General features: G+C 33.7%; 1 protein-coding gene across 3 annotated transcripts in view; it reads left to right on the top strand.

Moving 5' to 3' along the window:
* SEMA3D (semaphorin 3D) overlaps positions 1-13,498 on the top strand; it is a 202,114-nt gene that overhangs the window by 74,700 nt on the left and 113,916 nt on the right. For all 3 annotated transcript variants that reach the window (XM_012461247.3, XM_064375140.1, XM_064375150.1), the window contains one exon: positions 12,604-12,764. In XM_012461247.3, coding sequence (XP_012316670.1) covers positions 12,604-12,764 — 161 coding nt within the window. The remainder of the gene's footprint in view (positions 1-12,603; positions 12,765-13,498) is intronic.

The raw sequence follows: 13,498 nt of genomic DNA, 5'->3' as shown, positions 1-13,498 counted from the left end.
CTATAAATTATTGAGGAGATAAAAGTTTATGTACAACTTCTCATTTCATAATTCAACTTCCCAAAATTTGACTCTAATTTCTGGAGCTTTATTTAAGGCATTTTCACAGTGAGACTTTTCAGTACATGTGTATAAATATAAATTCAGTTACAGTTTTAAAAATAATGTCATTGGGTCTTTTTTGAACCAAAGAGATGACAAACACTTCTCTCATTTCTTAAGAACTACTAATACACAGTTTGCATTTTTGTAAGAATCCTTTAAACATACTGCTTTAATCCTATTAATTCAAAAGAGCCATAAATTAGAACAAAAGTGGTTTTTACTTATAAAGATAATCATAAAGGGGTTTATTTGACTAAAACCACGGTGAGCCAGATATAATTTGGAAGTTAAGATAAATATTTCGGTAATCCCGATGGAATAGTGAAGTGGAAGAAGCAATAGAAATGAACTTGTCATTGGAATATTCAGTGGAAATATAAGTAGAGATCTTTTGAAAAATAGTCTTGTCTATCTAAGTAATGCTAAACATTAAAATATAAAATATAGCTATAATGGATGATGGGGCTTAGAATTAGAATATAAAGACAGGACAGAGCTCTTTCTGTACATGAACTGTCTATGCACCATTAGAGTAATTGTCTTTCTGAGTCTAGGTTTTCTTATTTGGAAGTAAAGTTCTTCTTGGCGATCAAATTAAATAATGAATGGGAAAGTTCCTCAGATGTTACAAACCACGAAATGGAGGTTGTGACAGATTTCAAAGGCAGACAATATATACTTTTACATTAATTGAAATCATATATAAAGAAAACTTAAGGTCTTTAAAAATATAATTGTAGTTAAGCATCTTGGGTAGAATTTTTGCTACCACTGATAACAGCAAAGATGTCTGAAATGAAAGTCTACAATGGATCCTCATCTCGGCACCTTTTTTCCAAGTAAATGCTTATTAAATTAATGTACCTCACTTCTTTGTATGAAAAAAGCTGAGGGGAAAAAGCTTATATATCATTGGTTTAAGCAGGTCATTTATCACTTCTAGCAATTAAGGAATAAGCTAGTTAGGGTTATACACACTTGACCAATTTAGAATTGTAAAAGGAAAAAAAAAATACTTAGGCCACCTTGCATAAATTAACACACACCATGAGGTAAAGGTTTGAGAGAAACACTAGTGTGAGGAAGAATGAAGGAATTCAGTTCTTTAATGCAGGCAAGCCGAGAATAATAGGGCCACAGTGTGTTTTAAACCTTTCTACCCCAGGTATGGTTCAAGCTGCAGTAGTATCAGCAAAATCTGAAAGCTTGTTTGAAATGCAGAATTTCAGATATGCTTCCTGACTTCTAAATAAAAATATCTGTATTTTAACAAGAATCCTAGAATGCATGTTACATCCTGAAAAGTAATGCTCTAGAGATCCCACCAATACACGTGAGCATATAGAGATAACAAAGGAACCCCTTGTGACTGCAAAACATTATTACAAAATTGAGTCTCTAAATAGCATATTAACTTCTCTACATTATTACTAAGACTGTAATAAATCCTGATTTAGATAGAAGGTAGATAAACCAAGGCAAACAAGAATCATTAGTTTAAAATACTGTAGTTAAAACTTTATTAGACTTATCTCTAAGAAGTGGTGTTGAAATACAGCAACGATTTAGATATTATTCTTATCTTCAAGGGCTTCCAGTGTTTTTAAGGGACAAAATATATCCACAAAATAACTGCAAAAAGATGAGTGCCATAGTATAAATAAAGCCAAATGTTTAAAAGAATTTAGGAGAGTTTGGATATGACATTGAACTTTAAGCATTGAAGGGAATCTAAAATTTGTTAAATGAAGCATATGTTGGTATTGGAGAATTTTTATCATGTCAGTGACCTAATTTGATTGTGATTGGGGAACATGAAATAGGCAGCATCAGGTGGGAGAGATTGGTGGGAGAGCTGGTGTAGCAAAAGACAATTTATGAATGTGTTAGGGTAAGTTAGAGAAGTAGTAATATGGCTGTCAACGGGAATAAATATTCAAGAAGGGAGAATAAAAAATTTGCTTGATAGAACCTTTACAGCTTTAAATTTAGCAGCATGTTGTGTGAGGGAAGTTAGACTTAGAGAGATGGATTATGTAAATGGGAGAAAGAAGAGTAAGGAAGAAAAAGTAAAAGTAATTCAGAAATATTGAGACTGGGTCTAGATCATCTCATTGAAGTCATTCATATCAGTGAGATCAGATGATTGGAGGAAAAATTGACAATACCTAGCAGGCTGTGGCAAATTCTAAATTGGAACACTTGGGAGAGATGACAGGGTTGTACATATCTATTTTGAAGTTATCAGCAAAGAACTAACATTTTAGAGGAACTATGTAAGGGAGATGATGTATAAATGGAATGCATTATTTCATTGCTTATACCCACTAAATACTACCTGAAATTAAGGAGAACAGTATTCTTTGATGATATTTTTAAATCTCCATCTTGAACATATATGTGCAAGTTCTGATGCAAATTATCTGCCATCTCTATCAGCATAGTACTCCTTGGGCAAATGATTAAAGAACTTTCATCCAGAGAAAAATCTCACAGGTTATTGATGTTTGTTTGTTCTAGATCAAAAGTCAAACTGAAATTTTCCTGAATCTATGAAAAATCAATTTTAGATAAAATGTCACATTGACTGTCCAGTATGATCAACTGTGTGTGTGTGTGTGTGTGTGTGTGTGTGTGTGTGTGTATTCTGGCAAACTTTTTTAAATTTCATAATAGCAAAAGAGAGGATATGATTTGAACAGCTTCCAAAAAACAGAAGGCACATTCAAAGGCTTGGAAATTCAAATAGTGATGTGGTTTGACTGTGTCCCCACCCAGATCTCACCTTGAATTGTAGTTCCCACAATCCCCACTTGTCCTGTGAGGGTCCTGTTGGGAGTTATTTGAATCATGGGGGCAGTTTCCCCCATGCTGTTCTCCTGATAGTGACTGAGTTGTCATGAGATCTGATGGTTTTATAAGCATCTGGCATTTCCCCTGCTTGCACTCATTCTCCATCCTGCTGCCATGTGAAGAGTGGGTTTCCACCATAAGTGTAAATTTCCTGAGGCCTCCCAGCCATGCAAAGCTGTAAGTCAATTAAACTAGTTTTTCTTTATAAATTACCCAGTCTCAAGTATTTCTTCATAGCAGCGTGAGAACAGACTAATACACCTGGCATGAGACATCTCAACTGTAACTTTCGTCAGAATTGAAAAGTTTCACATATGCCTCTTAGCATTTTTTTATATATGTATACTTGACTTTAATTAATAGAATTAATTTTATAAAACAATATTATTATAAAATAATGTTATCTGTTTTATATCACACACATAACTTTTTGCTTTATTCCTTAATTTGTAGTGATCTTAGCTTCAGGAATTACTTGCTCTTGTCATATTGTCATATTTGTCTATTATTTAGAGTCAGTAATACATGTTGTATTAAGACCTTCTCAGGTATTTTACATTAAATTTACATGCTTGATTGAAACAAATACGAAATACTTGTGACATGGTGTTTAATTTTAAATATTCTTTAAAACTTGAAGAAGGGGAAATCTGAATACCTTGAAAGAAGCTATGAAAACAATTGTCAAAGTAGTATCAATCTTTCTCAGAATGATAATCTCAACTTTTTATCAGGAGGTTTATTCTATTGTAACATTGCTTTTCTGGAATGTTACAATAGGTAACTAGATATTTATAACGCTAACCTTTATTACAGGTCAATAAGAATGTACTAGATATTTATAACGCTAACCTTTATTACAGGTCAATAAGAAAAAAGATCACAGCAAAGCTTTTGAAAATTTAAAAGGACTCATTCAAAGTAAAAATTACTCCTTAAGTCATAAATCTCACAATAATGGATTATATAAAACATCCACTATTGAAATCTGGCCAAATAAGAACAAAATGTGATTTAAAAGTATGGATGTGTCAGAAATGTGACTGTGTATAATTGCCACACTCCCACTCCACATCCTGTCCTGGCAAGAACACGGACCCTATGATATAATAGGCTTAATTGGTTTCTAATTTATGTTTCCCTATGTGACATCATCTGATTTATTATTGACATAGATAATGTTCTAAGACCTAAGGAACAGAATGATCTCTAACTTTCCATCACAGAAGAGCAAGAGAATTTGATTTTTGTTCTTTTTGACTTAAACTTGCATTTGCAAGAGGATAATGGTTAGCGTGGATAGCATAATGATGTCTAAGAGAGCGTAATGATAACGTAATGTACATCCGCAATTTTGAAGTACTTTTTGTAGGGCTTTTAGGTTTAATATTTTTTCTTTATCTGCTTTGAACGATTAGCTTTGGAGACTAAATGAACACAGCAGAGAAGCACTGGTATTTTTGTGTTGGTAGAGGTGAATTATGAATTATCTTGATAATCAGAATGTTTTCACATGATCTCAAGCCTCAGAACACCTATTGGAAGTCAGCTGATGCCAAGTTAAGATGAGTTAATTTTCTCAGTGTTAAATATAAGGGAGAATCTGTGCCTTGCCTTGGACAAAAAGATGTAGTATTTCTGGAATTTTATGGGAAGAAGCTTTGAAGGCACTCCACAGAAGTGATCCTGTGATACTAGGTCAGCATAAAAAGTCCTGGGAGTTTAGAGATCGGGGAGAAATGCTGAATTTAGGGGGAAGGCAGAAGTAGAAAGGATGCTGAAAGCCTTAAAGAGAAACTTCTTTACTTAGACAGCTTTGTAGAGAATACATTGGAGATCTGACTATACTAAAGAAACCTCAGAATAGACCTACTGATAAAACTGCTGTTTCCTGAAGGAAAAAGAAAAGTGCTTAGGGTAAGAATTTGTGCTGGATATCCTGAGATGGCAGGGAAAGGTGACTATATTTCGATCTGGATCTATTTTTAGTTGTAAAGTTTCTCTGCTGAGGAATTTTACTCCTTAGATTGGAATTTAAGTTTCTCCAAAGCTGATTTTCTTTTTACTCCCATTAATTTCTGTCTTTCATAATATTGTTTTCCTTATTTGTTTTTTTAAAAAAAAAAACCTTCCAGTTAAAACTTATTTATTTATTTTTTTTAGCTATGTAGTCTTCTCGTGAGAGAAACTGACAGCTCCACCCAGTTCGGGAACTCTGGCAATAAATGCAGGATTTCAGGGTTATAGGATCTTGTTCATTTAACATTCAAATACTGAGGAAGTCTGTGTTGCTTAATCCTAAATTTATTAGATTCAATATGACTCACCACTCCCTTCCTTTCTGGGGTGAAGCGGAAGAATATAGACCATCGGGTCAAATGTTTCTTCAGGCTGAATGAACAATTGTATTAAGGGACACTAAAAGGGAGATACAGAGAATTATTTTTATAACAAAAGTATTTCAAATAAGAGCAGAGATTACCTAATTCTTAGCCTTCCCCTCGAATAGGGGAGCATGTGGCTATCAATTAGGAGATTCATTGTTTTTGGGCTCCACCAGTGAGAGTAAATTGATAATCTGAAGCCCGCTTAACCATTCTGCACTTCACCGAATTGGTAACGTGAGTCAAACAGAAGTACCAGTAAGATAATTCTTTAGCTCTAATTGCTTTATACTGTATTTCTGTTCTTCCCAAAGGTTAGACACTATTTGCTCCTAGGAACCAGGGCAGCAATCAGGAGGAAATAGGTGAGGCTGCGTGTCATGGCTCATGCCTGTAATCCCAGCACTTTGAGAGGTCAGGGCGGGTGGATCACTTGAGGACAGGAGTTCGAGAACAGCCTGGCCAACATGACAAAAACCCATCTCTACCAAAAATACAAAATTTAGCCAGGCGTGGTGGCGCACACCTGTAGTCCCAGCTACTTGAGAGGATGAGGCAGGAGAATCGCTTGAACCCAGGAAGCAGAGATTGCAGTGAGCTGAGATCACACCACTGCACTCCAGCCTGGGTGACAGAGTAAGACTCTGTCTCAAAAAGAAAAACAGGTGAATGATAGTTTGTTATTTGATATATACCTAATTTTACCAAAATTAAATAATAAGATTTTAATACCATGGAACTCATTTGGTTTCTCTACCTACACTTAGAGATGAGAAAACTGAGGTAGCATTATTAGGCTTGCTAAAGGAAATATAGATAAAAAAAGATATTTCCATTTTACTATTAAAGATATTTAATGGCTACTACTTTAAGTATGGTTGTCTTTTGTCACAAGTGTATTTTCATTTTTGTTGTGGATGAGTATTTCCTCTCCACTAGGCTGTGAGTTCCATGAGGACAGAAGTGTGTCAAACTTGTAATCATTGTCTTCCCAGCACGTGCAGATACCTGGTGTTCTTAGGTGTGACATTAGCCTGCAAATATCACATTTTAGGAGGGTAGTGACTCACTTTCTTGCACTGGCAATGAGAAATTATTTTAGATATGATTATTGACTGCATGTGGGAAACATAATTTTACCTGTGACTTCTGGTAAGACATCAAGAGATGTTAATAAAGACAAGTGCAGAAACACTTTAAAAACTGTAGACATACATACAAATGTGAAAATTTCATGTTGTTTATAGGAAATTGAATCCTCAGAACCATTCCATTGTCCCATGGTGGTTTAGTGATAATGGCTGAAGAACATCTTCTCTGTGTCATCTGTCCATCATAATCCATAATATGCAATGGTTTCTATATTTAAACAAGTAGATAAATGAAAAATCATGTTCTTGCTTCATTAAGTTTAGAAATAATGAGATTATAGATTTTTCCAAGAGTGTGTTGCTAGCACAAAAGTGGGAATTTGAACATCTGGGTAATTAAGATTACAAACTGGGAACAAGGTAATAGGAGAATGCACTGCTGAACAGAACAGTGAGAAGGAAGAATTATGGTGTTTTAGGTCAAAGGTTTAGGGAGATAGAACAAAGGAGTCATTTAGGACATAGAGGTAAGTGCTGCTGACATCCCGAGGAAGGGTGGGGCTGTTTAACCAAGCACAGAGCTGGTCTCCTCTCAATGGCACGTGTGAAGCAACACACTCACCTTTTTACACAAGGGAAATAATAAAAAAATAAAGTTCCTGTCCAAAAAGCTTTAAAACTATGGGCAGTCTCAAAAATCACATGCCCAAGAAATTTCAGTTTAGGATAATTTTTTTTTAAAGCTCTGAAGTATATTGTCAAATTATTAGTCTTCAACTTTGATGAGTTTGAACCCAGCAGAGTCAGCACCCATTTCTGATTTATGAAATCCACGGAGAGTCTTAGCTTCATGTGTTAAGATACAGGCTCTAAAATTGCTATTTTGTTTTGTTTTGTTTTGGTTGATAATCCTGTGGAAACAGAAATGACTTTGCTTGATTTGGCAGAAATGCAAGAAAGATAAGCTGATTGGAAAAGAGAACCTGTTCCAATCCCTGTCCCAAAGTCTTTTCATAACGTGTGCGTCAGCCTAAGAAATTTTCATATGTAATGCCTAAGTCTAATTATTTAATTTGGCTACAACGAATTGTTGAAGGACGTTTAATCGTTTTACTGCTAGCATTGTCACAGGGCAATATTAAGTCATTTGGAAATGATAATACCCCAGGTTAGTCACTATTTTTTCAGCTGTTTTTTCTTGTCAAGTTGGTTTCAAACTAAATCCCATAGAATTGGTTATGATGAAAGAAAATGCAGCAAATGACTGTGTCAACTGTATATTTCTTTTCTCACTGTATAAGTAAAGACAAAAAGTGACATACACAGCTCTTAACCATCTTCTTGCTCTCATTGCCATAATCAGGGACTCACCATGTTTCAGAGCCTTCTGGATAGTGTTCCTGACCCCACCTTTCCCCATTCTCATCCATGTTGAATACTTTAGCGAGACTTATCTTTGTAACACTCAGCTATGGTTTTTGCCACTTTTCTGAATAAAACATTTTAATAGCTTCCGACCATCTACATAATAACCAAATTCTTCAGCTTGCCATCTTAGCCTGTAATCATCTAGATGCTGGCTTTATGTCTAGTCTCACTTCTTTCCACCCCAGGTATTTCCTATTTTTCAGCACAGCAAATTTCTTCAGTTCTACAAATATTTATTAAGCACTGAATTTGTCTCAGATTATGAGCTAGGTGCTGGAAATTCAAAGATAACATGGTCTTTACCCTGACAGAGGTCACACTCTAAGGTAGGAGACATATTAAAAGTGTAGTATGTACGTGTGACCTAAAGTAACATGTGCCCTGTACAGCCTAGTGTCATTCTACCTGGAACAAATTCTTCTTTATGTTTCTTCTCAAAATTATATCTGTCTTTCAAGACTGTGCTCAAATATCACCTCCTTTTAGAAGGTGATGTATAATTATTTATTTTAAAGATTTAACATATACACTTGTATTATAATTTATTTCACAGATGTTGTGTTTTATATACATATCTGTTCCCACACTGATCTCTGAGCCCCTTGCAAACAAGGCTCACTAATCCCACAACCTTAACACCGTACTCAACACTTAACACACACTAAATGCTTATAAATATTTGTGCATTTAATATCATATTAATATTATTCCATCATCATGAAAAATGCAGAGAAGGTGTCTCATCTTACTAATTCTGATTTAATGGAAGATAAGATATATGCTTTTAAAATATATCTTATTTGGCCCAAGGCAGAATTTAATAATCATACTCAAAATAATATTTACTGACTTTTCCTATCTACAAAGCATGGCTCTAAGAACTTTATATAAATTACCTATTTGAATCATCAAGAGATGAGTTGAGAAATATCATGATTTCCTTCTTATACATTTTGTATAGACTTTTAAAAATACATCGTTATCACTATAATGGCTGATAGCTACATAGCACTTACTATGTGCCAGACACTATTCATAATGCTGATCACATATTAACTCATTTATTCCTCACATCAACATGCTTATATTACATTGTTTCTGTTTTTATCCTCACTTTATAGATCAGAAAACTGAGGCACAGAGAGGTTAAGTGACTCATTCTAGATTACACAGCCAATGAGTTATGAGGCCAGGATAATGCCCTGGTGGCCTTGACCTAAAGCTCATACTCTTACTCATTATGAAAAGTAATATTTCATTTTGTAATTAACAATGTAATACAAGTTTAAAAATAATTGAATATTATTCATAGGCACTTGAAACAATAAGGATTTAGATTATATAAACTACTTCCTCTACTAGTTGGATCAAAATAAACATACTTTTGATTTTGCCAATTTCAGTCTTTGTTGAATAAGGGAAATTGCATGGAAGACACGGAATTGCCTGATTGAATTAAGGTTTGTGTGAAATCCATTTTCTTGTTAAGGCTTTTGATTATATTTGTTTAGCTTTTGTTTTGGTTCCATTCTTCTCAGTTCTACTTTACACTCAGTATGGCATGTTTGTTGGATATTATCCCAGCAATATGTAGTGCTAAAAAATATGACATCATTGGGTCTCTGGTCTGAAAAATGATTAAGGTTATATTTGACCTAATGAAGAAATAATTAGTATCAATTTCAGACTTCTATCCAATATACACAAAGCATGATCCATTAATGTTAATAAGACATTTCTGTTCGGTAAAGCCACGCTCATTGGAGATTTCAGATATCATGACTTCTTCAACATACTGCCTTTTGCTTTGTAAGAACTAAGACAAAATGCAGCTTAGAAACTAAGGGAAATAACATTTAACCATTATAAAGTAGAAAAAAAGAAGAAAGAAAATGCTAAAAAATATAAAATAATAATAAAGCCCATTGTTGATAAATGGAATACATAGCCATTATATTTAAGGGACTGAAATATCCTTTTTACAGAGGTTAAAACTGTCATGATACTTTTTAGAATTATATTGTTGCCCATTACCTAGATATTATCTCTTTTTAATCTTTCTCATCAATTAATAATGAGCTACTTTTAAATAATGAATTGGTTGAAAGTCTGATAGTATATAATGGGCTTTAATAAAGTGATGAGTATTATTACCTTATCAGCATTCAGTATTCTAGGACTTAAAAAAATAAGATAATATTGAAAGTACTTGATTATAGAATCTAGTGAAAGGATCTGGATAACTTATAGGAGTCTGTGCATATCACAATTATAAATAAAACAAAGAATTGGGACCTAAAGAGAAGTGTCAAAACAAAGAAAAAGAAGACTGGGGACTCCTATTCAATTATCAGCTTTGTGGCTACATAGTTTTGTGATTTTAGGGCAGGTGATTTCACCTCAAAAAGATTAAATGGCTCCATTTATATAATTATGGATTTGCATTGATTTGATTTCAAGATCCATTCTAGCATTAAATTTTTGATATCACTACTGGATTATTGGTTCAGGGTCATATCTCTTTCAGAATCCATTTTCTGGGATTCAGGTTCTTTTGCAGAAATAGAAAATTTTTAATTCTTCCAACATAGGCATCAATCTAATACTATCAAAAGTAAGATAGGCAAAAGACAAGCTGCAGACTGGAGATAATATTTGCAAAAGACATATCTGATGAAAGACTGTTATCCAAAATATACAAAGAACTATTAAAACTCAATGATAAGAAAACAACCTAATTTTTAAAAGTGGACAAAAGATCTTAACAGACATCTCATCAGGGAACGTATACGAATGGCAAATAAGCATATGAAAAACTACTCCATATCATATGTCATCAACCAAATACAAATTGAAACAATAAGATACTGCTACACATCGATTGGAATGACCTAAATCAAAAACACTGATATCACCAAATGCTAATGAAGATATGGAGCAACAAAAATTCCCATTCATTGCTAGTGGAAATGCAAAGTGGTATAGACATTTGAAAGCAATTTAGCAGTTTCTCACAAACCTACACAGAAGTCCCAGCAACCATTCTCCTTTGTATAATATTTACTCAAAAAAGTTGAAAACTATGCGTATTAGTCCATTTTCACACTGCTGATAAAGACATACTTGAGACTGGGTAATTTATAAAGAAAAAGAAGTTAAATAGACTCACAGTTCCACGTGGCTGGGAAGCCTCACAATCATGGCAGAAGGCAAAATGCACATCTTACATGGTGGCAGACAAGAGAAAATGAGAGCCCAGCAAAAGGGATTTCCCCTTATAAAACCATTAGATCTCATGAGACTTATTCACTACCATGAGAACAGTATGGGGTAAACCACCGTCATGATTCAATTATCTTTCACCGAGTCCCTCCCACAACATGTGAGAATCATGGAAGCTACAATTCAATGTAAGATTTGGGTGGGGACACAGTCAAATCATATCACTATATCCACACAAAAACCTACACACAGGTGTTTACAGCAGCTTTATTCATACTTGCCAAAACTTGGAAGCAATGAAGATGTCCTTCAGTAGGTAAAAGGTTAAATAAACTGTGGTACCTCCAGACAATAGAATATTACTCAGCACTAATAAAGGATGAGCTATCAAGTCATGAAAACATGGAGCAAACTTAAATGCATATTACTAAGTGAAAGAAGCCAATCTGCAAGGCACCATAATGTATGTTTACATATATGACATCCTGTAACAAACTAAACTTTGGAGACAGTAGAAAAATTAGTGATTGCCAGAGGGAGCAGTAGGGGAGAGGGATGAATGGGTGGAGCGCAGACGATTTTTAGGGCAGTGGAAATACTCTATATGATAGTACAATGGTTGATATTTGTCATTATTTCTTTGTCTAAATCAATAAAACACACAACATCAAAATTAAGCCTTAACATAAACTATGGAGTTTGGATGATTAATATTTGTCAATGTAGGTTTATTGATTGTAACAATTGTACCACTGAGTGGAGGACGTTGATAATGGGAGAAGCAATGCATGTGTGAGGCAAGAGGTATAAGGGAAATCTCTGTATCTCCCTCTGTTTTGCTATGAACCTAAAACCACTCCAAAAAATGAAGCGTATTTTTTAAAAAGTAGGGGACAGATGCTAAGAGATTTTTGACACACTTGATTTGATGTTTACTTGGTATACATTGATTAATTTTATAGGTTTGATAATATTAACATAGATAGATGCTCTAAATTATAATTTAAAATGTGAACACATGATTGTAAAATATTTTGTATTTAATTTTTTGTTTATTTACATGTTTTATATATTTTGATACTGTGTATTTTCATACATAAATATTGTGTTGAAGTTCAAATATAATTTATTATATCTATTTCTAAATCATGTTGAAAATTGTAATTACATATAGTTATATTGTTGCTTTTATGCTGTATGTATTCATTTACAAAGTGGGACAATATGTATATTTAGGCAAGTAAATATTTTGCCTATTAATAATTCTTCCTTCCTTCCTTCTTTCTGGCTTCCTTTCCTTCTTCCTTCCTTCTTTCCTTTCTTTCTTTCCTTTCTTTCTTTCTTCCTTTCATTTCTTTTATTCTTTCTTCTTTCTTTTTCTTTCTTTCTCCCCTTCCTTCCTTCTTTCTTTCTCTCTTTCTTTCTTTCTTTCTTTTTTTCTCCCCTTCCTTCCTTCCTTCTTTCTCTCTCTCTCTCTCTTTCTTTCTTCTTTTCTTCTTTTTCTTTTTTGCTTTCCATAGACTTGCTGCTTTCAAATAGCTGTATTCCCTTTTTGGGTTCATCAGAAGGACTGGATTTTCAAACTCTTCTGCTAGATGAGGAAAGAGGCAGGCTGCTCTTGGGAGCCAAAGATCACATCTTTCTACTCAGTCTGGTTGACATAAACAAAAATTTTAAGAAGGTGAGTATATGTATATATACATTTGATTACATTCATTTACTTTCATCTCTGTTCTCCTATTTAGTTTTGCTTTCTTTTACGTGACTCAGTGTCCAATTCAGTATATCATGTACATGTCAAAAAGTAACATACTTAAGGAATATATTGCCTCTGATACACATTCTGTATTTTTATGGATTTAAGTACATATGCATGTTCTTTATTAAGAGTGAAGAAATATAATAATAAAAGCTTTGAAAGTATAAATGAAAAACATCAAAATTAATTGATATGCACTAGGCTATATAATGGAAATGCAAAGTTTTGGATTGAAGAAATGACAAATTAGTTATATACATCAAGAATGAATATTTTTATCTATAACAATTGTAAAATTAAATTTTATTAACTTTCAGTTCACAAATAAGCATACTTTCAACTGATGATGTGGCTATAGTAACAAATATCATTACTTTTTTCACACTCTCATTTCACATCTGAACGGTTTTCTCCTACAAGTCAATCACTGTCAGCCAGTAAAGCTAAATAATACCCCAGTTATAGGTTCATTAACACAATTTCACCATGAAAAAAATATATACACTAGTAATTTTAAATTCAAAAGGCAATTACTACCATGTCCTACATTTTCAACTACCAGTATGAAACCCAGAGGAAAGGGTGCCACACTTTAGACATTATCTATTAACTAGTACTTTAGCAAACGTCAATAACTATGCAAGCAGAGATAGATG

This window comes from Aotus nancymaae, unplaced genomic scaffold (genome assembly GCF_030222135.1).
Source record: "Aotus nancymaae isolate 86718 unplaced genomic scaffold, 86718_ANA_hifiasm-v0.15.2.pri h1tg000002l, whole genome shotgun sequence".
Taxonomy (NCBI): domain Eukaryota; kingdom Metazoa; phylum Chordata; class Mammalia; order Primates; family Aotidae; genus Aotus; species Aotus nancymaae.
The sequence above is the reverse complement of the archived record's forward strand: the minus strand, read 5'-3'. Positions and strand labels throughout refer to the sequence as shown.